This window comes from Salvia hispanica, chromosome 1 (genome assembly GCF_029641045.1).
Source record: "Salvia hispanica isolate PSC_SH4W2 chromosome 1, Shi_PSC_v1, whole genome shotgun sequence".
NCBI lineage: Eukaryota > Viridiplantae > Streptophyta > Magnoliopsida > Lamiales > Lamiaceae > Salvia > Salvia hispanica.
This window is the reverse complement of record NC_142692.1, coordinates 977,199-999,978: the sequence shown is the minus strand read 5'-3', so window position 1 is coordinate 999,978 and position 22,780 is coordinate 977,199. Positions and strand designations below refer to the sequence as shown.

The following is a 22,780-nucleotide window of genomic DNA, read 5'->3' as shown; positions in this document are numbered from 1 at the left end:
TATTTTAAAGTATACGATTATATTTTTGGGGATTGGTTATGCAATACGTAAGTAAAATAATAAAAGGTACACATTTAATATAACTGTAGAAGCAACCAATAATATAATTCAAAAGTCAAAATAATTATAAAAACCACATGAGTTGGTCGTGTAATACGTAAAAGTCATTAAACAACTAAGAAAAATATAGAAGCATTCAGTGCTAAACGCCTAAACCTAATTTAAAAAATGCGTTTAAATAACAAATTGGATATTCGGGTAATACCCGATGCCCATTCGGGTTATCCAATACCCGATTTATCTCAAATTTCAATACTTAATTCCATAAAATTGGATATTGGGTATCCAAAACCCTGCGGGTATCGGATCGGGTATGGGTAAATCCAATACCCGATATCCGTATTCCCACCCATAAATTGAGGGAATAGTTTAACCAACATGAATAGTAACTTAATTATTTCAATTTTTAAAATCTTAAAAAAATAAAAATAAAAATCTTCAGCTCAGACTCGGAGTTCGGTGGCGGAGGTTTCAGTGACTGTCAGCTCCCAATTTTCTACTAAAACAAAAATTCAGTGAACAACACATCTTCATAAATTAAATGCAATATTTTCGCTGAATAAAGAATTGATTTTGGTTGGTTATGGCAGTTAATTTTGGTGCTAGCCATGCTGTTCTCCAATCATTTTCCTCTCCGCGCCAAATACAGCAGATTCCCAGTTGCAATTGGGGGAATTTGCTCAGGTTTCCTCCTTCTCGGAGAATTCCCATTTCCGCCGTAGCTCGTGCTAGCGCAGCGGAGGCGGTTACGGCCGAAAAGGAGGAGTCTTTGGCGGCGTTGGAGGTGGGCGAGATTGATGGGAAGTGCAAGAAGTGGGCGTGGAGGGGTTACGCCATCAATTACTTTGTTTATCCCGAAATTAGCAGTGAAGCTGCTGCTGATTTGAAACCTCCCCTCCTTCTAGTTCATGGCTTTGGAGCATCCATTGCTCATTGGCGAAGGTTCATCTCTGTGTGTGTGTGTTTGTGTGTGAGAATGAGAGACAGAGAGAGAGAGCTCTAATTCTTGTTTAATTCATGAAATTTTGTGTGTTTCTTGTTAATTTGATGAAATTGTGTGTGTTTCTTGTTTGAAATTGTGTGTGCCTGTGCTTCTTGTTCAATTGATGAATTTATGTGTGTTTCTTTTTGAAGTGATGAAATTCTGTGTGTGTATGTGTGTGTTCAATTTATAACATAATCTGTGTGTTTCTTGTTTCAATTTAGTAAACTGTGTGACCTATTTGAAGCAAGAAGATGTATTTGTCCCTTAGAATTGTCCAGAGAGTAGAGACTATCACTCATGTCGGATGGATAATTGCTACGAGGCGCTTGTTGGATCGAGTTCTTGTAGCACGGTGTACCTCTTGTGTGCTGATTGGCGTGCGATTGCATAGTTAAAAGTGATCCTTGAGCTTGTTTGTTGGGCTATTTAAGTTGCTTGGTCTGCTATTGTATAGTTTAAAGTGATTCTTGAGTTGTTGCATTGAGTGGTTTTTCGAGTATGCTTGGTTTACCTCCTTTGAGTTGCTTGGTTTGCTATTGTACAGTTTAAAAGGTTGAATAATGCATCAAAGTACTTACCGAAAGCATCTCATTACCTCGATTGCCATCGTTTTACGACATCTAGAGGATGTTTGATGGTTTTCTTTGATAAAGTGGAGAAGTGTATGCGTGTGGTGTTTTGGTTGCACTTATTGTGTCTGTTGCTGAGTTGTGTATACATATGTCATTTAGGAATATCCCGACACTTGCTCAGAGCCACACGGTGTACACCATCGATCTCCTTGGCTTTGGTGCTTCGGATAAGCCTGCAGGCTTTCAGTACACCATGGAAACATGGGCTCAGGTGATATAGTTTTTCGTATCTTGTAGAAACTACTCGTTTTCTTCTTTGGTTGTGACAGATGATGGTATTTGCAGTTGATACTCGACTTCTTGGACGAGGTTGTTCAAAGGCCGACTGTGTTATTGGGGAACTCCGTTGGTAGCCTCGCCTGTGTGATCGCTGCTGCAGGTATTGTTTTAACCCGAAATACATTTTAGGGCTTTATTTGGCATGCTTCCCGATTTTTGTTTTGCAGAGTCGAGTCGGTCTCTTGTTCGAGCCCTCGTGCTGTTCAACTGTGCTGGTGGAATGAACAACAAGGCCATAGTAGATGACTGGAGAATAAAGCTGTTCTTGCCTTTGCTTTGGCTGATTGATTTCTTGCTCAAGCAGAGAGGAATTGCTTCGTATTTGTTTGATCGTGCCAGGCAAAGGTACCTCCTCATCTCTCTTTCTTTCCATTTACATAATTTCGTTGAGGAAGGAAGACAACGAGCTTCATGTTGGTTATATTCGTGCAGAGAGAATCTGAGAAACGTGTTATTATCCGTTTATGGAAATAAGGAGAACGTCGATGATGAACTTGTGGAGGTACGAACGAAATGCTTTTGATTTGCTCATTCGTATAAGAGCTATAATCAAGTGTGTATGTTGGCCAAACAATAGAGTAGTTAATGCTTATGGTAAAAGGCCTCAAGTTCGAAGAGCTATGGTGAAGAAATTGATGTGCAGATAATTAGGAGGCCTGCGCTCGATGAAGGTGCTCTTGATGCTTTCGTCTCAATCATCACGGGCCCACCAGGGCCGAATCCAGTCCAGCTGATGCCAAAGATCAGCTTACCAGTCCTGCTTCTATGGGGAGACGAAGATCCGTTCACGCCCATTGATGGCCCCGTTGGAAAATACTTCTCATCACTACCAGCACAACTGCCCTCCGTGAGCCTATTTATGCTGGAGGGAGTCGGGCATTGCCCTCACGATGACAGGCCCGATTTGGTCCACGAGAAGCTGCTACCTTGGCTGGCTAGTCTCCCTGTTCCATAAGATTTTTACGATACCAAACTGTATAGCTCAAAGCAATATATGTTGTTGTTATATTGATCAAGAACAGAATCAGATTTGTGTGCTTCATTTTATAAAATCATTGATTGAATCTTGATTTCATTACGTTTATACCAGAGAGAAATAATTGTTCAAGGAAGCAAGCTGATATAAAAAACAACAAAATTGTGCCTAAAACACCAACTCATGTGGCTTCATGCCAGCCTTCAACGAGAACCTTGCTCCCAAATAAGCCTTCAAATCTGGGACGGATTCCAACGCCTTTAACAACGGGGCATCAATGGCCTTCTGGTCATCCTTCTTCTCAGCTGGGAGCGTGTTCTTCTCCTATAATTTTCAAACCACACACAGTTAGGAAACAGAAAAATCAACTTGAGAATCAGTCATGCGTTGTGAAAATGATGGGAGAAACAAACCTGTTTATCGGCCTCAAAGAACTCAGTCTCTCCCTTCTTTTTCTTCTTCTCGACTTGTTTGCCAAAGTACTTGTCATCAAACTTGGACACATCCACACCAGAAATGTCGACCTTGGTGGAGGTTCCAATGACGTAAGCCTGGTTGACACGTCTTAGGGGAACACCGTTAACCTTGTAGGGACCTGCAGCAGCATTAGAAAGAAATCAATGACCACATTCGAGAACTATCTGGTTCAGCATCTAAAGAGGTACACATTCTCATCACAAAACACCAACATGGACTAAATCCCTAAAGACTATAAAAAATCATTTATTAATACATGTAACTCTCATGGCAAGTCCCAAGTGGTAATTGTGGCAACCCACTACCCAAGGCAATAGGATATGAGAGCACCCCCTCCGGAAAAAGTGAGAGGTCAACCACAATGGACGACCAAAACACAGAATCAACAAAAGGGGATCGCTGTTTGATGATTAAAAACCACTTGGGCAATACAAGAATTCAAGATATCTCACCCCAAAATGTGAATCACCATATAAGGCCAAAACTTACGCGGACAAATAATAGTCAAGACACATAAAGTTCACATCTTTATTAATAGACAAGACTTCCCAAGTGGTTCCATTTCATCTACAGATCAGGGAAGCGCAGTTTGCAAATTAAAGAAAATTAAACTTAACTCAAGACTGAAACAAAAACACAGGTTAAATGGCACAGTAACAAATACAGTAATTTACTTCTCATGACAATTCCAAAATAGTAACTGCGAGAAAACCCGCAACCAAAGGAAATAGGATATGAGAACACCACAGTCCAGGAAATAAATAGTCTCCCAAAGTGGATATAATCAGCAGAAGGGCTCAAATTGCTTGGGCAATACAAGAACTTAAAATATCTTACCCCGAAAAGAGAATCACCATAAACCAGTGTTATCAAATATTCGCCCGGGCCGCGCTCGGGGCGCGGGGCGATCAAGCCGAGAGAAACTCGCCCCCGATTCGGTGGAGCCGAACGAAATCCGTGAGTCGAGGTTGGGGCGCGCTTGGGGCGCCGGGGCGAGTCGGGGCGAACGGGTCGGCCAGGGCGAGCGGGTCGTTTAGGGTTTACATTTAAGTGACTATTCATCTTCTTCCTTAAATAAATCAAATTTATATCTTCTTCCTTAAATAACTCAAAAAAAACGGTAACTTCTCATTCTCTTGCTTATTTAAGGAATACCTACATACCTTTTCTTGAGCAAAAATCGCCGCTCTCTTCTTTCTTCTTCAGCAAAAATCACAAACCAAATACTTACTTTCAGCCTCTGCCTTTCCAAGTTCCAACCACGAGTTTTACTTCATATTTTGCAACTTGTTTTGGAACAATTATTGAGTTTGTGTTTTGGACTTATGCTATTTAAAATTTTTCTACTATATTTTTCCTATAAGCTTATCTTTAGAACTGTGCAGGTAGGAATGTATCACAGATTCACAAATATATATATATATATATATTTATATAATATAATTCGCCTATTCTAGCGCCCCGATTCGTGGGGCGCTCGCCCCGACGCTTCATCGGCCCGCGACCCAGATTCCCACCTCATCGACCCAGAGCGCCCCACGACCCTAACAACACTGCCATAAACTAACATTTGCACACATACAACAGAGACATCTTCACAATTTACAGCATCTATTTAGGCATATCGCATACAGATTACTACTACTATAAATCAAGAAGCTAAGCAAACAATTCACTACGCAAAATGAGCTTAAGAGCATGCTTGAATGAGATTCATCCATATCATGAAGCACCTAATGTCAACCTAATCAATCTTCCAATCAAAAAGCAAAACCCTGAGCTCAAACATAAAAAAGGCACACACAAATACAGCAATTTCAATCATTTTGCTAAAAAAACTCACCAGTGATGAGCAACAATCCAGAAGTGAGCTGCTTCAAAAACACAACTCTCTTCCCTTTAAACCTCCCTGTCAAAATAATCAGCACTGTTCCGGGAGTAACACTCGCCCTAAACAAACAAAATCACAACCAAATCAGCTCAAGCCCCAAAAAAAACCCTAAAAAACCAACACAAAGCCTAAAAATGAAAAAATGATATAAAAACCTGAGCTTGGTAGGCTTAGGCTTGCGCTTGTTGGAGAGGGGCTTCCTGACGTCATCAGCTGGATAAAACTTAGGCTGCTTCTCCTCGACGACGGCGGCGGCGTCCTGCTTGGCGTGGACGGGGAATTTGCCGCCATTTTTGGCCTTGATAGCCCACAGGCCGCGTTTGTGGTACATCTTGGAGCGGGAGACCTTGCCAACTCCGGGAATGAGCTCCGGATTGCGGGCCTTTTGCTTGGGAGCCATTGCAGCAGCTCAATCTGTGTGTCTTCTTCCCTTCTCTCTGAGATTGCGCTGCTGAAATATGAAATCTCAGAAGCCCTAATCAGATTGGGCTTCTTTTAGTGGACTGTTTTTAGCCTTTTTAATTCATTTTCATATCTAATTTTTATTCATAAAAATGTTTCTTTCTCTATTTTACTTTATCAATCATACATTAACCTTATATCTTCATAAATTGGACAATTATTTTAACTAATTTCAATTTTTTTTAATTTGATCACCGACAAAAGAACGAAGAGTTCTTGAGCATTTAGGGACAATTAATCGTTTGTTTTGATTTTTAATCTATAATGAAATAGTTGCTGCTCATTACACACTTTCATTCGTCCACTAGAAACATTATTTATAGATGGCATAGATTTGTATACGTATATGGTAAAGTATAAAAGAGAAATCAAAAAAACATTGTGGAAAAATATCTATAGAAGGAAGAAAGAGTATATTGCAACTATTGTCATCATTTTCATTTGGAGAAATTGACCTAATTTCACAAAACCAATTTTCAGTGTCTCACATAGCTCCAGTTTAAAAAACCTACTTATAATTTGAGCCAAACATTGATAAATAAGATAAGAGAGGCAGGCAATCTCTTGTTCATTAGTCGGTTCATTTTTCTAAGACCACATCAAACCAGAAAAGGCAAAACATGAAACAAGAGCCAACATACATGAATAGGCAGCAAGGCAATCCGCCACAACTAGTGCATTTGATCCGTTCAATCAAAACCAATCGAACCAACATTGGAACCATAATTCTCTTTTGGTACCCAATGGGGAAATAAGAGTATTGATAGACAGGAGACATGTTCTCTTCAATTACTAGGAAGTGTTTGGTTTCCTCTGAAAAGGAGATTCAAATACACTAAGAGATAGAAGCATTCGTGATAACAATGCTACATATTGTTGTGTTATTGAGTAAAGCCAAGCAGAATTCTGGCAATGCATTCTCTGAGTAGAAAAAAGCAAATGTATGGAAATGGAAGTCGAACGCCTAAGAAAACATGCTCACTCTGAAATTGCAGTTGCTTTATTCATCTCCAGCCTGCAATTGGTAAACTAATTCATTCAAAATGTGCATAGGGGTGGGAGATAAAGAAATGACTAGTCGATAACAATAACAAGTGGGAAAGGAAAACAAAGCAAGAAATAACATTTAACACTGTTACAAAGACCTTACGTTCCAGAAAACAGATAAACTTATAAGACCGACTGTCTAAGGCTAAGCTGAACCATTCTCGTCTATCTACTTACAGCTACCCACTAATCTCTGATTTCTCACTCTTTTAAGGGTTTGCACACAACACAAAACTTTCAAAACCAGAGACAGATCCATAATTTTACAAGGACATGGTTTAGCTACGCTTCAAGACTATTAAAACTTCCTACTATTGCATGGTTAAATTCATTTCTAACCAATCCAAACTATCCATGGATTATAATATCTGAGGTGTTAATTCATTGTTTACCAAGAACCGCCGCCACACTACAATAAAATCTTCATATACCATCTCTATTCTGTATTCACTTATTGAGCTGAGGTTTTGATGACACTAATTGCATAACTAGGCATCCAACAGACCAGCAAAAAAAAAACCAAGAAACCGAACAGTGCAGCCAAACTCTTGTTAACAAAAAACCACATGATTTACTACTTCGGATGCAACATTTAAATGCAATGTCACACATAATTTCTTTTGAGGAACAACCAAATGAAAGTGATACAACCAGTGATTATCGGGGAACGAAAGTAACAAAAAAGGTAGAATTTTGACTTGCTCACCTCGGGCATAGGAGTCTCAGAAACGTAAGAAGTTAATTTTGGTGAAGAAGTATTAAACTTATGAGCACACTCAGAGTATGCAGAGCCGATCCCCAGCCCGGCACCAAATGCTACCGAAGCCCAGCGTGTTACAGGACTTCCTGATGCAACATTCACATAGCTGACTAATTGGTCAAATTGATCTATAAACTAATCCAGCTTAATATGAATCCAAGTAATTGCTATGAAAATGCAGGCTTTCTCTCAGCAAAATTGATAAACTCTCCTAATCAGAATACTCTACAGAAAAATGTTGAATTGGAGAAACAGAATCAGCATACATTCAGCATTAGCAATCAATTAGCAACATTTGCACAAATAATAAGCACATGACAATACGATCTACGCCTATTCGCATACATTCTTCTGCTACAACAGAAACCATCAATTGAAAACCTAAATATCAATTTATCCAGCTCAGAAAACTGAAACCACAAATTTCGCAACATCGTCGATTAACAAAAGCTAAAAACACATCTGTGAGAGGAGGCACTCACGGAAGAGAAGAAGTCCGGCGAAACCACCGCCGAATGACGAGTAGACGAAGCGGCGCAGGCTTAAATCGAGACAAGCATCCCATTTCGCATTCAAATCGTATTTCTCTGGAATCTCAGCTTTGTTTTCAACCATTTTGAATTGTTTTCAACAAAATTGCTACCGAATTTTGACTCTGGAATCTCGCTCTAATTTCAATCAACGACGAAATTCTCTCCGATCTCCACCGAGGGTTGCGCAGTGTGTTGATATATACTCCATTTCTGCTTTTTCTTTTTCCATTTGCTTCTGCGATTTTATTTTTGTATTTATTTATTTATTTAGTATTAATTTTGTAATGCTAGATTTTAATCATATGCACTCTAAATTATATAAATATTAAGCATTGGTAGTCTTTATTGTTTTTAATTTATTTTTTCATATTATACAAAAAATAAGATTTATAAATAAAAGTAATTTAATAATTTCATTATAAAACTACGATATAATTTTATAATTAAAATTATGTGATTACATGCATCATTGTCCTTCGATATGATTAAAGCGTGCTCAAAAATTTAAACTAGATCATATTGGAGTCAATCATGTTGCTCTTTTATCGCAGGTCAATTCACGATAAGCTCTCGAAAATTCAAATGAGCACGATCTCATATACTTGGGGCATGATTGGTAGCAATTTTGGGCTTTTATTCATTTCCCATTTCCCTGAATTGTAGATAATTTTTCTGGGCTTTAATGGTGTTTAGTAGCAACCTTTTTGGGCTTAATCCATTGTTTGGTAGCCAAGGTCAGTTTACTGAATCCTCACATAAACATTGTGATGCCCAATTTGGCCTTCCTTTTACAAGATAAATGACCCCCTCGCCCCCTTCTTCCTTGCGTTTCTGCACATTTGCGCGGAGTATCTCTTCAAGATAGTCGTGATCGGAGATTCAGCCATGGGGACCTGCTCTCGCGCTTCGCCAGGCACGAGTTCGACCACAACTCCAAAGCCACCATAGGAGTGGAGTTCCAAACGCAGGTGGTCCAGGTCGACGGCAAGGAGGTCAAGGCGCAGGGGCTTGAAATTATGCTTATAGAGCGACGAATGTGGGGCTTCCTTACTCCTTCTTCCTCGGTACCAACATATGAGTCGCCGAGCCATTGGAGGGCAAAATCGGTAACAAGAGGAAACTGGTTTTGGCGGAGATCCAGCAAAAAATAATACTCCCTCTGTCCCATTAGAAATGCAACGTTTTCCTTTTTGGGTTGTCCCACTAAAAATGAAACGTTTCCTAAAATAGAAACATTACTCTCTCTACTTTTCCCTCTCTCTTACTTTACTCTCTCTTCATTAACTCACAAAATAACACTTGCATAAAATCCTGTGCCGGAAACCAAATGTTTCATATTTATTGGGACGGAGGGAGTACCACACAATTGCGAAGAAAAGAAATTGCCGGAAATGCCTCAAGCAGTACGATTTTGTGGAAGATCCGAAGTTTTTCTTCCGGGTTTCCAGACTAGATCTAGATCTACCAAACAGGAGAGAAGGTTGTAAAACGGAAGCAAGCTCGGGCCTTTTCGAGGTTTTATGGCTTATTAACACCTACCAATCAAGCCCTTGGAGTAGATAATTGCATTAGTCGTTGGAGAGTCAAAACCTCATTTTTTCATACTGGAACTTCTTTGCAAAAACGATTCAATAATTCTCGTCTCATATTCTTTTCATGTGTAAGTACTCGTCGAACTGCCTAACACCTCTACCGATTGCAAGTTGTCAGATAGTCGACGTTCATTTTTGTAGTGTCGAGAGGCCTAGACAACCAATACTGTCTCACATCTTTTGCAAGTATTATTCCCTCGCGGCTAATATGTTTGCTATATGCAATAGTAAATTACAACTAGCACATGTCCGATGCTACTTTTTATCAATATACGTATGTCTTACAACGACGTTCATTAACTTCTTGAGTTGCGTTAGCCATCCATTTCACATCACCACATCATCACCTACATTGCAAGTCATTCAGAATAACGGTAGTAGTTAGAGAATTGTCATTTGCCAAATGACCTATCCACAAAATATAATTAAAATCGTTCATCAAAATTAATCCTTCCATGTGATTAAAGTGTGCTCAAAATTTTCAACTAGATCATATCGGAGTCAATCATATTGCTCTTTATTGTAGGTCAATTCACGATCCGCTGCGCATGCTCGAAAATCCAAATGAGCACGATCTTATGTACTTGGAGTAGAAAACTGCATTAGTCGTTGGAGAGTCAGTACCTCATTTTTTCATATTGGAACTGCTTTGCAAAAACGATTCAATAATTCTCGTCTCATATTCTTTCCATGTGTAAGTACTCGTCGAACTGGCCAACACCTCTACCAATTGTAAGTTGTCCGATATTCGACGTGCATTTTCGAATAATTGAACAGACTGACTCGATATATGAAAATTTAAGGTTAAGGGGGTATGAAATTATAGCCCGGACAATTTTTAATTTGAGAGGCCCATAATCCAATAATCAAACGGGCTGGGATAAGTAAAGCCCAGAATATAAGGCCTACACAGCCCAGCCCGCTAGAACAAGGATTGAATTAGGTTTATCGCAAATTAGGGTTTTTCTCATATTTCAGATCTCGCCTGCAAAATCTCTCCCACACGCAGAGAGGGTAGACTGAGCTGCTGCAATGGCGCCCAAGCAAAAGACCCGCAATCCGGAGCTCATTCCCGGTGTCCGCAAGGTCTCCCGCTCTAAGATGTACCACAAACGCGGCCTATGGGCTATCAAGGCCAAAAATGGGGGCAAATTCCCCGTCCACGCCAAGCAGGAGGCCGCCGCCGTCGTCGAGGAGAAGCAGCCTAAGTTTTACCCAGCTGATGACATCAAGAAGCCGCTTTCTAACAAGCGCAAGCCTAAGCCAACCAAGCTCAGGTTTTTATATCATTTTTCCCCAATTTTAGGCTTTGTGTTGGTGTTTTAATAGGGGTTTTTTGGGGATTGAGCTGAATTGGATGTGATTTTGTTTGTTTTAGGGCGAGTGTTACGCCCGGAACAGTGTTGATTATTTTGACCGGGAGGTTTAAGGGGAAGAGAGTTGTGTTCTTGAAGCAGCTCACTTCTGGATTGCTTCTTATCACTGGTGAGTTTTTATCTATTTTTTTTGTGAAAATGTTTATAATTGCAGTATCTGTGTGTGCCTTTTTGGCGTTTGAGCTAAAGTTTTGCTGATTAATGATATATAGGATTAGGTCTCACTTGATGATTCACATTTTGGGGCGAGATATTCTAGATTTTTGTAATGCCCAAGTGATGTTAGTCCACAAACTGGAGTAGTACAATTTATGGGTAGATGAAATGGAACCACTTAGAAGGTTATTATTAATTCCATAATTGACTATTAATGAAGAAGATGTGAACTTTGTGTGTGTTGAATTTGATTTGTCTTTGTAAGTTTAGCTTTTATATGATGATTCACATTTTGGGGCAAGATATCTTAAATTTTTGTATTGCCCAAGTGAGTTACTCATCAGACACCAATCCCCTTTTCTGTTGATTCTGTGTTTTGCTCGTCCGATGCAGGGGTTGCCACAATGACCTATTTGGACTTGCCATGAGAATTACATTGGCTTATAAATGTTAACTTGGAAATAATTAGTAATTAGGATTATCATCTGTTGATTTTGTAGTCTTTAGGGATTTAGTCCATGCATGTGTTTGCTTTCTGATTATAATGGGTACCTCTTTAGACACTCAACCAGATATTTCTCGAATGTGGTCATTGATTCCATTCTAATGCTGCGTCAGGTCCCTACAAGGTTAATGGGGTTCCCCTAAGACGTGTCAACCAGGCCTACGTCATTGGAACCTCCACCAAGGTCGACATTTCTGGTGTGGATGTGTCCAAATTTGATGACAAGTACTTTGGCAAACAAGTCGAGAAGAAGAAAAAGAAGGGAGAAACTGAGTTCTTTGAGGCCGATAAACAGGTTTGTTTTCCCATCACATGCACACAACCCCATGACTGATTCTTGAGTTGATTTTTCTGTTTTCCTGAGACTGTGCATGGTTTGAAAATTATAGGAAAAGAACACACTCCCCGCTGAGAAGAAGGATGATCAGAAGGCCGTTGACGCCCCGTTGTTAAAGGCTTTGGAATCCGTCCCAGATTTGAAGGCTTATTTGGGAGCAAGGTTCTCGTTGAAGGCTGGCATGAAACCACATGAGTTAGTGTTTTAGAGGACTTTTGAAACTTGGTCACTATTTTGTTTCTTTTTAACTACTTTGTGTCACTTGAACCTAAAGATATTAGGTGTTGTATTGAGAACCAATATTTCTCTCTGGTATAAACGTTATGAAAGTTTTGGTTTTATGTAATTTACTTTGATGATTTCGTAGTATGATTCTTGCTACCCAACCTACAATTGTGTACTACTTCATTCACCTTAAAAGATTGATTTTTTTTAATCGTGTGATTGTTAGATGTAGTCGATTTATGTTTTTTGAAGTTCAGTTTTCTTGTATGCCCATTTTGTTTTATAAGATAGACTTGTAGTCTAATAACCTTTCGAAAATCACTAACCCCTTGCTAATTTTACGTTTATTCAATAATGTAACTACAGCTCAGTCAATTGAATGTGAAAATTTGCAAGTTATCATTGTTGCCATACTAATTGCATCACATTAGTATTGTTAAAATCTCATATTATAGGCATACTAATACTATCATTTTAGGGAACGTTTGGTTCCTATATTTCGCACAGATAAGGATTCGATACCATGTTCAATCCTGTGTTTGGTTGCCAATTGAGTTTATGTTTGGTTGCCAATTGAGTTTAGTTCAAAGCCCGTGTTTGCCAAGTGAGGCCTGTTCACTTGGTTTCGTCAAGATCCGAAACTCACTCCATACCCCCAGATTGAGTCCATCTGACCTCGATTTCAGCGATCAATAATTCAATTTCTTCTCTTTTATCCTTCTCCCTTCTCATTTCAATCAAAGCTCTCAATTGTTCTTCTCTTTTGCCCTTCTCCCTTCTCATTTCAAATTGAATCAAAGCTCTCAATTGACCTCAACGAAGAAGACCCCTACACCAAAAGCTTCCCTGAGTCAGTGAAAGAAGTTACCCAGCAAGAAGAGAACGATGGTCGAGGTGCGACGAATCTACGGTTAGTTTTGATTTTTTTTTTTCCTTTGGTGAATGTTTCTCCTCCTTTTTCGTTGGTGCATTGATTTCACATCTTTTAATTTCAAAATTGAAGGTCCACTACATCAAAGAAAACCTACTGCACAAGATTCCCACAAATCTACACTTTTGTGTTGAAAGGACAAACACAGATCTATGTCGACAAAAACGCGTAGGTGCTTTAAGAAACAAATTGACTAGTAAGTTTGAATTTTTCTGCTCCGTTGAGGTCTCCGACGGCGCCAAAGTGTGAAAGTATTCCCGCCCAAATTTCAGTGTGGAGAGGGAACGAAATGAAAATAATTTGGGTTAGATCTAAAGAAAGGCTGCAATAGTTTATATATGCGTCATTTAGGTTGGTGTAAATTCACTAACACAATCCCTACCAAACATCAAATGGGCTTTTTATCCACATGCCAAAATAATAACCAAACATTAGTTATGTTACCCCCATCTTGGCCCAAGTTCCCATCTAGTATGACAGGAAAATGTTAACTCCCCCCTATCTTACCACTATCCTATTTGGTCTGTTAGGCCACACTATCTTACCACTATCCTATTTTTGTTTGGTATGATATACAAATCCAATTACCCGGGATATACCCACTGACCCGGTAGCAATTATGATAGCAACCTACCAAAACCTTATTGAGCTACCCTGCCCTTACTCCCCGATAAGAACTATGTCGTTCTTCTGGTTAGACTTCGTTTTGCTCAAATGTCCACTACACCCCTCCCCTTGTTCCCTTCTCCTTCGAATTTAGCCCCAATTTCAATTTGATATATCACATGGTCCTCTAATTGCCCCAGGCGCCCGCCCGTCGTCGTTCTGTGAAAAAATCTGCGGCGCCGACGAACCAAACGTTCCCTTATTGAGATGCAAGAATAACATTGCAATGTGGTACTACAAACTCAAGCATATGTATTTAAAAAAATTTGGGGATAAACGACAAGGTATATTGATACTCCATTCAACTTGAATGAGTGTTTGAACATGAATAAATAATGTTTCATTAGGCCAAAAATGGATACAATATCCTCACACTATATAGATCGTCTACAAAATTTGGTCGAACCAAAACACTCCTATCTATAGCCCAAGCATTAAAATAAGAACAAATAAAAATAAAATACATATAGCAATCATCATTGCCAAAAATTTGCTGTTACAGTAATCTATTTCTTTGAACGTTTTTTACCGTTAACTTTCCCTTGTTTCGGAGCGCTACGCTTGTGGCCTTCGCCTCTCTCGTGGACACTCACATCCTCATATTCAATTGGTTTGATTATAACTCCGGCTTTCTTAACCACCTGCCAAAAACAGCACAAGAAAATGAGAGATTTTACATGGAAATGGAATGAACTCTCAGAATGCAGACAATAATTCAAGGAGAAGAGAGTTTCCGAAATGCACCTCTGGACGGTTGAGTGCTCCGATGGCAGTCACTGGGTTGAATTCAGGACCAATTGGCATCCGGATACTTTGTTCAAATACCTCTTTTGATGTGTAAGGATAAGGCAGTGTCTTCGTATGGAGTTTCTCAGCCTACAAGGGCAAAGTAGTAATGAAAAACATGACAATGCATTTCCTAGTAAGGAAGCAATTAAAAAAAAAGATCAAACACTAAACCATATTTGCTACGAAATGCGATACATCATAAAACACACAAGAACACTTCTTCCCATGGTGGGAAGTTCCACCTTATTTTTTTAATTTTAATCAATAATGAAAAAATATCATCATTTGGTGAATTACTGCGACTCAGGAACAAAAGATATGAATGTGTTACGATCATCTGACTTAACACAGATGCTTCTCAACAACGTGTAATCCTATTGCAACAATTAAGAAAAAATGACTAGAGATAGACTAACCTTTTTACCAAGCTTCTCTGAGATGATGACATTATTAAGATGTGCATCCTTTCTCTTCTTCAGAGATTCGTCCCTTTTCTGCTTTGCAGCCTCGTGCTCTTTCAACATCCATGAAGGTAAACCCCTCTTCTTTTGGACGCCAGTCCACTGACCCCAGCCGGGAAGCAAAACTGGTTTTTCTGGCTCTGGATTTTCCTCATCCAACACGGCCTCTTTTTGTTTTATAAAATCTTCTTCCACATCATCACCAGCGAAAGCCCGTTGTATCAGTTCCGCTTGAGATGGAAGTTCATAAGTGGACTTAGGGCCTGAAGATAATATTCCATCGACCATTTCCTCTTCACTATCACTACCAGAATCTTCATCATCATCCTGAACACATTTATAAGGAGAGTTAGTTGGCCATCCTTCACTTGACACAATAAGATCGATTATGTTTTCAAACAAAATACCTCGGATTCCGGATCCTTTTCTGTTTGTGCTACAATTCCAGGCTTGCGAACGTTTAGGTCAGCTTCAGAACCTTTCAGAGCGTCCGATGATTTTCTTACCTATTCATCAGCGACAACATTGAGTAAGTTTTCCAACAAATATGTAAGTGAGTTATGAGCCAGAAAGAGACGATGCTGACCTTTTTCCAGGTATCAGAAGATAGATAAGCAACTTCATAAGCTGTCTTAGGTTCAGGATCTTCGGCATCTCCAAAGCTCTGTTATAGTTTGCATGTGAGAAAAATTGGACAAAAGGGACATTTCTAGAATTGAACACAAACATCACATACTAATATTCTATAAAATAAACAACGAATAATCCATAAATTGATAAAGTATATATTCACCTTGAATACTGAATCGTGACTAAAACCGAATTCTTCCCGAAGTAAACTAGGGTCAATATCCATCTCTTTTAGAGATTTTCCAGTTTGATCATTGAGAGTATTATCGTCTGCGTTGGCCTCAGCATCACTTTCACTGTCACTATCACCATAGTAGTTATTCACTTTTTCCTTCTTTGTTGTTCCGTTAACCACTTTTTCAGGAGCACCAAACACCCTCCTACCACTTGAGGCACCCTTGGCCTCCTTGTCTGAGCTTCTCGACTTACTTGTATCACCCAACTGCTTCAAAGATGACTCATACTCTTCAAGAGCAAGTTTTGCTTCCTCATCAGCAGCATCTTTTCTCTTTTTCAGCCCTCGCACCTGTGAATAAAAAAGGAAAAGGACTATGTTTCAACAACTTCATTATCAGTAAGAATAACCCTATATTACAGAAGATTTCAAGAGTTTTAAGTGAAGATATGAAAGATGCACCAAACATTACCATGAAAGGTAAAGCAAGCACTCCCGATGTAGGCACTTCATCATCCCCTTCTAGGACTTTAAGTGTCTTCTCCTTAGCCTTCTTGATCAACTTTTCTGCAGCTTCCTGGTCGGAACCAGCTGACATGTCATCACTGTCATCACCGTCGCTGCTATCATCACTACTGCTGCTTTCTTTGATAGAATTTATTTTTCTAGTCAAAGCGGCATGTTGACTAAGTTGCTCACTAAAGGCTGCTTTAGTAGCATCATCTTGGGCATCTAAACCACGTTTTAAGATTCGCTTAGCCCATTTAGAGCTGTTTTTATGCTTCAAGGTCATACGTTCCTGAAGAAATCAAGGCATCAAGCAATGGTTCTGAGTCTTGACACATAAAAAGTATTTTGAATCAAGGAAAAACAATTTCCACGGAATCCAAAAAGTCAGATATCATAGCCAATTACGAATAGATACAAAAAGTTACCTCAGCCCTTTTGAACTCTATCTTCATTGCATGTTCCTTGGCAGCTTCTGGGTCCATTCGGATTGAAGCTTCTGCTGCCTTTGACTTATCTTTCTTCAACAGCCGGTGATATGTTTTGGACTTTATCTTTTTAACTCGTTTTGCCTTCATTTCATGACGAAAAAGAAGATCGCGCATTTTTGCAAGCCGTTCCTGCCTTTCCTTTACATCTTCAATAGATACCTGAATATACAAACAAGAAATTTTATGTCGTCTCGGAAAGAAATATATAGAGGATCAGTGATGCAAACTAATGATTTCTATGAATTATATGTCCATGCTACCTCGTTTAGTTCTAGAAGCCTGGCACCATCCCTTTTGTGAGCTTCAACAACTTCACTTTGGTTGACCAAGGAAGCCATTTTCTTCTCAAAATCCGTTCTTGGTTTAAATTCAGAAGCAATTGCTCCTATGGTTGAATATCCCAACTCCTTATCTTCATCAAAAAACAACGTAGGTGCCTCTCTATTCCTCTTGACCAAGGGTTCCCACTTGGTAATGTCCTTCTTAGATTGTTCATAGGCAGCCTTCCGCTCAATCCTCTCTTGATCAGTCCTGGCCACTGGTGCCAGAGTCGGAACAGTCTGCTTCCCCATCCGATGCAAGTCTTTCCTGAGCTTGCTGAAGCCAGACTTGCCATGAAGCGGTTCTAGAAGGTCTTGAATGCTAATCCGGCCACTCCCATCAAGAATATCACCAGTGGGATTATACTCAGACTCTGGATATGCCTCCGATATGATCAAATCCTTTTTCTTTTTACCTGGGATAATCCAAACCCAAGGACATTACTACCAATACCAACCAAAAATATATAAAGACGAACTAAACCAACTGCTTAACACACACTATGTTATGATGTTAAAGCTATAGAGTTAGATCCATGCAAATACAAAAACTTTCGGTGATTTCTTGTTTTTCCCATCGATTTTTAAAATTCATATACACGCAACTTAGTGAGTGAGTGTTGTTCTGATTTTTTCCTGAACAACTAATTCCATCAAATTAAACCTGATATGGCTTATATATAGCATTTTACTATCTACATGTCACTAATCTGTCAACACTACATGAAGTTGCATTGGAATTGCCAGATGGGAAATCAAAAGATCATTAATTTGATTTTAGAATACAAAATAAGCTCAAAGTTTGTAAATTTCCAGACAGATAATCCTAAATTTTACTACTCCAATACCTCCAAAAGCGTCAGCAGGAAGTCCAGTAATCTCCTCCAACATTCGACCATGTCTTCCTGGATCTTCATTCTCATCATCATTATCATCATCATCCTCATCAGATGGAACCTTCCAATCCTATAAATGAAATGCAGCAACTTTAAATTTATGACTTCGTATATTCAATTCACATAGAGAGAAAAAGAGAGATACCTCAAAGTCTTCAGGAAGCTCAAACTCGTAATTCTCAACAGGATCATACCGCTTATTCTTCATCGTCTCCTCCTCCGCAACCCCTTCTTCATACTCATAAACGTCATTGCCAACCGCAGCATCGGAATCAATCTCCTCATCCTCACCATCCGACGCCTCTCCATCGACCGTCGGATTGAGCCGCTCGAGCTCCCTTTTCAAAGCATTCGGCAGGCTAGGTCCGCTCCGCCGCTTCTTCTCCTCCTTACGCTTACCACTCGAGCTCAGATTCTTCCTCTTTTTGCCCCTAACCTCTCCTCCGTCTCTCCTCCGACGTTGTGCAATTTCGCCCCTGGATTTCCCCTTCCCCTTCTCCGCCATGATTACTGATTAAAAAAATTAGCCCTAATTCAGATATCACAAACCACGAATTGAAGCTAATTAGCTCGAATTGAAGCCAATTAGCTTGAATTGAAGCCAATTAGTGGAAAAGCTAGTTCAATTTTTTTAATCTTCGAATTTACGTCGGCGGCGGCGTGGAGTAGGGTGGAGAGAGAAGTGTGTGTTTGCAGAGAGAAAGAAACAAGAAGAAGTTGAAGGTAGTCTGGGCTTAGCAAATATCCTTGCAATCTTAGGCCCAAAATGTCTAGGCCCATATATTATTCAAATGGGCCTTTTCTTTTTTTATTAAATGCTTCATATTCTTTATATGAAAAAAAAATTAATCTCTAGTATATTATTTTTGCTCTACTAAATTAATTGAACGTTTTTTTAAAAAAAATTTATTGAGAAGACACATTATTATTACTCCCTCCTTCTATGAATAGGAGTCTCATTTCTATTTGGCATGGGTTTTAAGAAATGTTAAGAAAAGCGAGTGGAAGAAAGTTAGTGGAATAGGGATCCCACTTGTATACATTAGTTTTAAATGATATGTGGGTGGAATGGGTTAGTAGAATGTTGGGTCTCTTTACCATTTATAGTAATTATGAACTGGGACTCCTATTCGTGGACAGACTAAAATGGAAAAACGGGACTCCTATTCGTGGACGGAAGGAGTACTTATTAAGGTGGGAGCTTTAAGCTTTTCTAGTTTTCATCTCCTAAACTTGAGTATTAACATGTTAGAATGACATAGTCATTTGTAAAATTCCAAGTTAAATAATTTTGACATCTATTTCTGTATAAATTAAATTTGGTAAGTCTGATAAATTATTGTATAGGTAATTTTGTAAATTTTTTAGTTTATGTATCCAAGATAATTTTATCTTAGTGTCTGATATTATTCATTTTATTTATAGGACAATTTTCAAGTAAAATAGTTTAATTTTATGAAAGGTGGAACATGAATAACAATTTCCGTACTTTTACACACAAAGAAGACAAAATGAATAAAATTATTATTTGACTGATTTAGTTCGTATAAGAGAATAATAATTTTCCTACTTGGCACGAAAAAATGACATAAAAATAGAAATAATGTAACAAACATACTTGATACGCACAAAATGGCACAGAAATATAAATAATCAATAAGCATACTTGGTACGCACAAAATGGCACATCAATAGTAATAATGTACAAACATACTTGGTACGCACAAAATGACACTAAAATGTAAATAATTCAACAAGCAAACTAACAACTGCTTTAAAAGAGATTCAAGTAAGAACAAATATAAAGTTAATGTTCTCAAAATGCCATCTTTGAAGAGATTCAAATAAGAATGCATTTAAAATTTATGTTCTCAAGATAAATACTATAACATCTTTAAAATAGATTCAAATAAGGATGAAGTTAAAATTTATGTTCTCAAGGACCAACATTAGCAATTTCTATGTTGGTTTAATTTCAAACTTTTTAAATTTATATTTATAATTATGTAATATACTATTAGTATATACGGAGTACATTTTTTTTATTTTTTTAATCATATATATGATGTTTTTTATTTTATTAAGTTTATTCACAATGTCAAATTAATAGAATGAATTTATTTTATGTCGTGCGTAGCTCGAATCGTCATATACATAACGCGAATCTAAATTTGAATTTAAGTAAAATTTAAAAGTTCACAAGCACTTATACGCTCATGGTCCCACTAGCATGAACAAAATGACACAGAAATATAAATAGTGTAACAAACATACTTGATACGCACAAAATGGCACAAAAATATACTCCCTTAGTATGCACAAAATGGCACATAAATAGTGATAATGCAGCAAATATACTTGATACACACAAAATGACACTAAAATAGAAATAATTCAACAAACAAACTAACAACTACAACCTCAAGATAAATATAAAGAGATGTTCTTCAAGATAAATACTAGCATCTTTAAAAAAATTCAAATAAGAATGCATTTAAAATTTATGTTCTCAACATAAATACTAACATCTTAAAAAAGATTCAAACAAGAACGAATTTAAAATTTATGTTCTCAAGGGCCAACATTAGCAATTTTATCATCAACTAGTTCAATCTTCCTGTCCAATATGTGAAGTATCTCGTGCAATTGCTTAGAATTGCTCACATTCACTTGTTCCTTGGTCAAACACTCGGCTAAGAGTAGTTCATTCTCCAGATAGTGTATCTTCTGGGACTCTTTAACCAAGTTCCTGGATATCCTAGACAAAAGTTGCTTAAGAAAACCAGACTGGCCTACCATGCTAGTTGTTTGGGAAGAAGAAGGTAAGCTTAAGAACCTTTGTGCAACTTGGGATGTCGCAGGCATTGAAGGCCAAACTTCAGGCCGTGTCCCATCTTCATTGATGACAATGCCACAAGCTTCAACACCGCACAACGTTTTCAATTCGTATAGTTTTTTAAACAAACCTGATTTCCTTTTTCTGTATGACTCGCGACGTGCACGATCATCAACAATAAACTCGTATTTGGTCTTTGAACGAACCATGGCAAAATTATTTAAAGCTACAAAAGGCAATAAGAATTTCAACTGCGTGAGGTGTTGGAAATAACAAACAATATTGTAAAATGAGTAATAGCATAGGTGAGATAAATTCACAAGGCAATTCAAGATATTTATAAAATAGGTATACATGTCACACATCAAGACAATTTCTTATAAAAGATCGTGTCAATTAAAGATCAAAATATGTAAAAAGTGTGTGACAAATTGTATGACTATCAATTAAAGACTCGTGCAGCATCATGCTACATTGTGTGACAATTGTGCATTGTGCTACATCGTGCAACAACTTAATTATATTTTATTTTGTTGTTTGAAACAAGTAATGCTATACATTTCACTAGTGACAATTGTATGGCTAGCAATCAATCTAAATCTTGCTACTCCATATTTAACCCATTTTATGGTGTTAACATAATCATCCTAAAAATTGCTTCAAATTCATAAACATGTGCATTAATCCATTTATTCATATAAAACCAACATAAACAAGCAAATATACGGTGAGATGCTAAGCCTTGTCATTTCAACACATCAACATCAACATTTCCTAAGAAGTAACCCTAAACAAGTAATGCCATTTCAACACATCAACATTAATGGAATTGAAACATTTGCGAAAGAAATGTAACAAGGTAGTCTAAGAATATTAAAATGGACTACCTTTTTTACACTGGTAGTTTACTCGACCTACACCTCTTAGCAGGACAAAATGCTTCAATTTCTAATATTCCAACCTGCAAAAAACAAGAGAGAATGTAAAATAAATAGGTATAAAATTTAGTATAAAGTACAAAAAATTACATTTCCTACATCAACTCATTTAAACACTTATAAATTGAGTTGAAATGGTTGTTATCACTTAAGCAAATAATATAATAATGTTTTTTTAATTTCCATAATGAGTTATTCAAGTCGCCTTACAAAAATTATCAATCAAACAATCAATGCGCTAACGATTTGGGAAATTTGGAAGATCGCGATTAGTTGCGAGCCAACTTAATGAAATAAGTGCATGTAAAAATGTATATGCGCGCGAGTTCACACTGACCAACACTATTGTTGAGTTTTATATGCTAAAAGTTGTTACAAACATACATTTGTTTGTGAAGTTATTCAAACATATGTATATGATATCCTAGATCCACTAAATAACATTTTAGTGGAACAGGTTAGTGACTTGGTCAGTCCATTGCAAAAGAAAAACATTATCACCACCTAAATAGACTTTGACTATCGGTTGTGAAAGATTCAAGTGTTAGTCCGAAAAAAATTTCTTGCCTAAGAAAACAGACACATGTGTGGCATAGCCTCCATAAGCCAAAAATCTATGCCTACTACTATGAGAAGATAAACGATTTTATTTTTTATTCTCCTTGTGCAGATCTAGACCTAATTTTTTGAGTTCTCCGTATTCATCCACATCTAGATCTATTGTTGATTAATCAAGATTTGCCAACGAATGGCTAATAAAGATCAAGAGAATATGTTAGAAGGAGAATACACGTCGTCATTTGGAGGATAAAAAAGCATTCATTCAATCACCATCTAAATTTACGCA

General features: G+C 38.0%; 6 protein-coding genes across 6 annotated transcripts; 2 read left to right on the top strand and 4 right to left on the bottom strand.

Moving 5' to 3' along the window:
- Window positions 1–514: 514 nt before the first annotated feature.
- LOC125219401 (alpha/beta-Hydrolases superfamily protein) lies at window positions 515–3,031 on the top strand. Its single transcript, XM_048121371.2, has 6 exons — window positions 515–1,002; window positions 1,777–1,888; window positions 1,963–2,056; window positions 2,124–2,301; window positions 2,389–2,458; window positions 2,600–3,031. Exons 1-6 carry the CDS (start codon window positions 644–646, stop codon window positions 2,909–2,911), a joined length of 1,125 nt encoding a protein of 374 aa, XP_047977328.1. The 5' UTR covers window positions 515–643; the 3' UTR covers window positions 2,912–3,031.
- On the bottom strand, window positions 3,012–5,775 carry LOC125219402 (large ribosomal subunit protein eL6-like). The gene is made up of 4 exons (XM_048121372.1): window positions 5,456–5,775; window positions 5,253–5,359; window positions 3,346–3,527; window positions 3,012–3,256 (listed from the first exon to the last, which is right to left on the bottom strand). Exons 1-4 carry the CDS (start codon window positions 5,698–5,700, stop codon window positions 3,101–3,103), a joined length of 690 nt encoding a protein of 229 aa, XP_047977329.1. The 5' UTR covers window positions 5,701–5,775; the 3' UTR covers window positions 3,012–3,100.
- A 625-nt stretch (window positions 5,776–6,400) lies between these two features.
- Window positions 6,401–8,323, bottom strand: LOC125219403 (MICOS complex subunit MIC10-like). Its single transcript, XM_048121373.2, has 3 exons — window positions 8,052–8,323; window positions 7,516–7,655; window positions 6,401–6,777 (listed from the first exon to the last, which is right to left on the bottom strand). The coding sequence occupies exons 1-3, from the start codon at window positions 8,182–8,184 to the stop codon at window positions 6,763–6,765; spliced, it is 288 nt and encodes a 95-aa protein (XP_047977330.1). The 5' UTR covers window positions 8,185–8,323; the 3' UTR covers window positions 6,401–6,762.
- A 2,332-nt stretch (window positions 8,324–10,655) lies between these two features.
- Window positions 10,656–12,427, top strand: LOC125224551 (large ribosomal subunit protein eL6-like). Its single transcript, XM_048127970.2, has 4 exons — window positions 10,656–10,971; window positions 11,073–11,179; window positions 11,845–12,026; window positions 12,121–12,427. Exons 1-4 carry the CDS (start codon window positions 10,727–10,729, stop codon window positions 12,274–12,276), a joined length of 690 nt encoding a protein of 229 aa, XP_047983927.1. The 5' UTR covers window positions 10,656–10,726; the 3' UTR covers window positions 12,277–12,427.
- Window positions 12,428–14,179: 1,752 nt separating this feature from the next.
- On the bottom strand, window positions 14,180–18,862 carry LOC125222379 (U3 ribonucleoprotein (Utp) family protein). Its single transcript, XM_048124940.2, has 11 exons — window positions 18,305–18,862; window positions 18,112–18,229; window positions 17,204–17,679; window positions 16,881–17,102; window positions 16,418–16,744; window positions 15,934–16,296; window positions 15,727–15,804; window positions 15,548–15,646; window positions 15,096–15,467; window positions 14,635–14,766; window positions 14,180–14,531 (listed from the first exon to the last, which is right to left on the bottom strand). The coding sequence occupies exons 1-11, from the start codon at window positions 18,662–18,664 to the stop codon at window positions 14,397–14,399; spliced, it is 2,682 nt and encodes an 893-aa protein (XP_047980897.1). The 5' UTR covers window positions 18,665–18,862; the 3' UTR covers window positions 14,180–14,396.
- Window positions 18,863–20,635: 1,773 nt separating this feature from the next.
- LOC148933019 (agamous-like MADS-box protein AGL80) lies at window positions 20,636–21,619 on the bottom strand. The gene is made up of 2 exons (XM_089063194.1): window positions 21,616–21,619; window positions 20,636–21,221 (listed from the first exon to the last, which is right to left on the bottom strand). Exons 1-2 carry the CDS (start codon window positions 21,617–21,619, stop codon window positions 20,731–20,733), a joined length of 495 nt encoding a protein of 164 aa, XP_088919320.1. The 3' UTR covers window positions 20,636–20,730.
- Window positions 21,620–22,780: the final 1,161 nt, after the last annotated feature.

What these genes read in the sequence shown, in the direction of transcription:
- LOC125219403 (XM_048121373.2), bottom strand. Translation starts at nt 8,184, where the DNA reads ATGGTTGAAAACAAAGCTGAGATTCCAGAGAAATACGATTTGAATGCG. An exon ending in CGCCGGACTTCTTCTCTTCC is followed by an intron (nt 7,656 to 8,051) that starts GTGAGTGCCTCC and finishes ATGTTGCATCAG; the next exon opens with GAAGTCCTGTAACACGCTGG.
- LOC125224551 (XM_048127970.2), top strand. Translation starts at nt 10,727, where the DNA reads ATGGCGCCCAAGCAAAAGACCCGCAATCCGGAGCTCATTCCCGGTGTC. An exon ending in CCTAAGCCAACCAAGCTCAG is followed by an intron (nt 10,972 to 11,072) that starts GTTTTTATATCA and finishes TGTTTGTTTTAG; the next exon opens with GGCGAGTGTTACGCCCGGAA. An exon ending in TGGATTGCTTCTTATCACTG is followed by an intron (nt 11,180 to 11,844) that starts GTGAGTTTTTAT and finishes ATGCTGCGTCAG; the next exon opens with GTCCCTACAAGGTTAATGGG.
- LOC125219402 (XM_048121372.1), bottom strand. Translation starts at nt 5,700, where the DNA reads ATGGCTCCCAAGCAAAAGGCCCGCAATCCGGAGCTCATTCCCGGAGTT. An exon ending in CCTAAGCCTACCAAGCTCAG is followed by an intron (nt 5,360 to 5,455) that starts GTTTTTATATCA and finishes TTGTTTGTTTAG; the next exon opens with GGCGAGTGTTACTCCCGGAA. An exon ending in TCTTTGAGGCCGATAAACAG is followed by an intron (nt 3,257 to 3,345) that starts GTTTGTTTCTCC and finishes TGAAAATTATAG; the next exon opens with GAGAAGAACACGCTCCCAGC.
- LOC125222379 (XM_048124940.2), bottom strand. Translation starts at nt 18,664, where the DNA reads ATGGCGGAGAAGGGGAAGGGGAAATCCAGGGGCGAAATTGCACAACGT. An exon ending in GGCTTCTAGAACTAAACGAG is followed by an intron (nt 17,103 to 17,203) that starts GTAGCATGGACA and finishes TTGTATATTCAG; the next exon opens with GTATCTATTGAAGATGTAAA. An exon ending in TGCTTGCTTTACCTTTCATG is followed by an intron (nt 16,297 to 16,417) that starts GTAATGTTTGGT and finishes TTTTATTCACAG; the next exon opens with GTGCGAGGGCTGAAAAAGAG.
- LOC125219401 (XM_048121371.2), top strand. Translation starts at nt 644, where the DNA reads ATGGCAGTTAATTTTGGTGCTAGCCATGCTGTTCTCCAATCATTTTCC. An exon ending in CCATGGAAACATGGGCTCAG is followed by an intron (nt 1,889 to 1,962) that starts GTGATATAGTTT and finishes TGGTATTTGCAG; the next exon opens with TTGATACTCGACTTCTTGGA. An exon ending in TTTGATCGTGCCAGGCAAAG is followed by an intron (nt 2,302 to 2,388) that starts GTACCTCCTCAT and finishes ATATTCGTGCAG; the next exon opens with AGAGAATCTGAGAAACGTGT.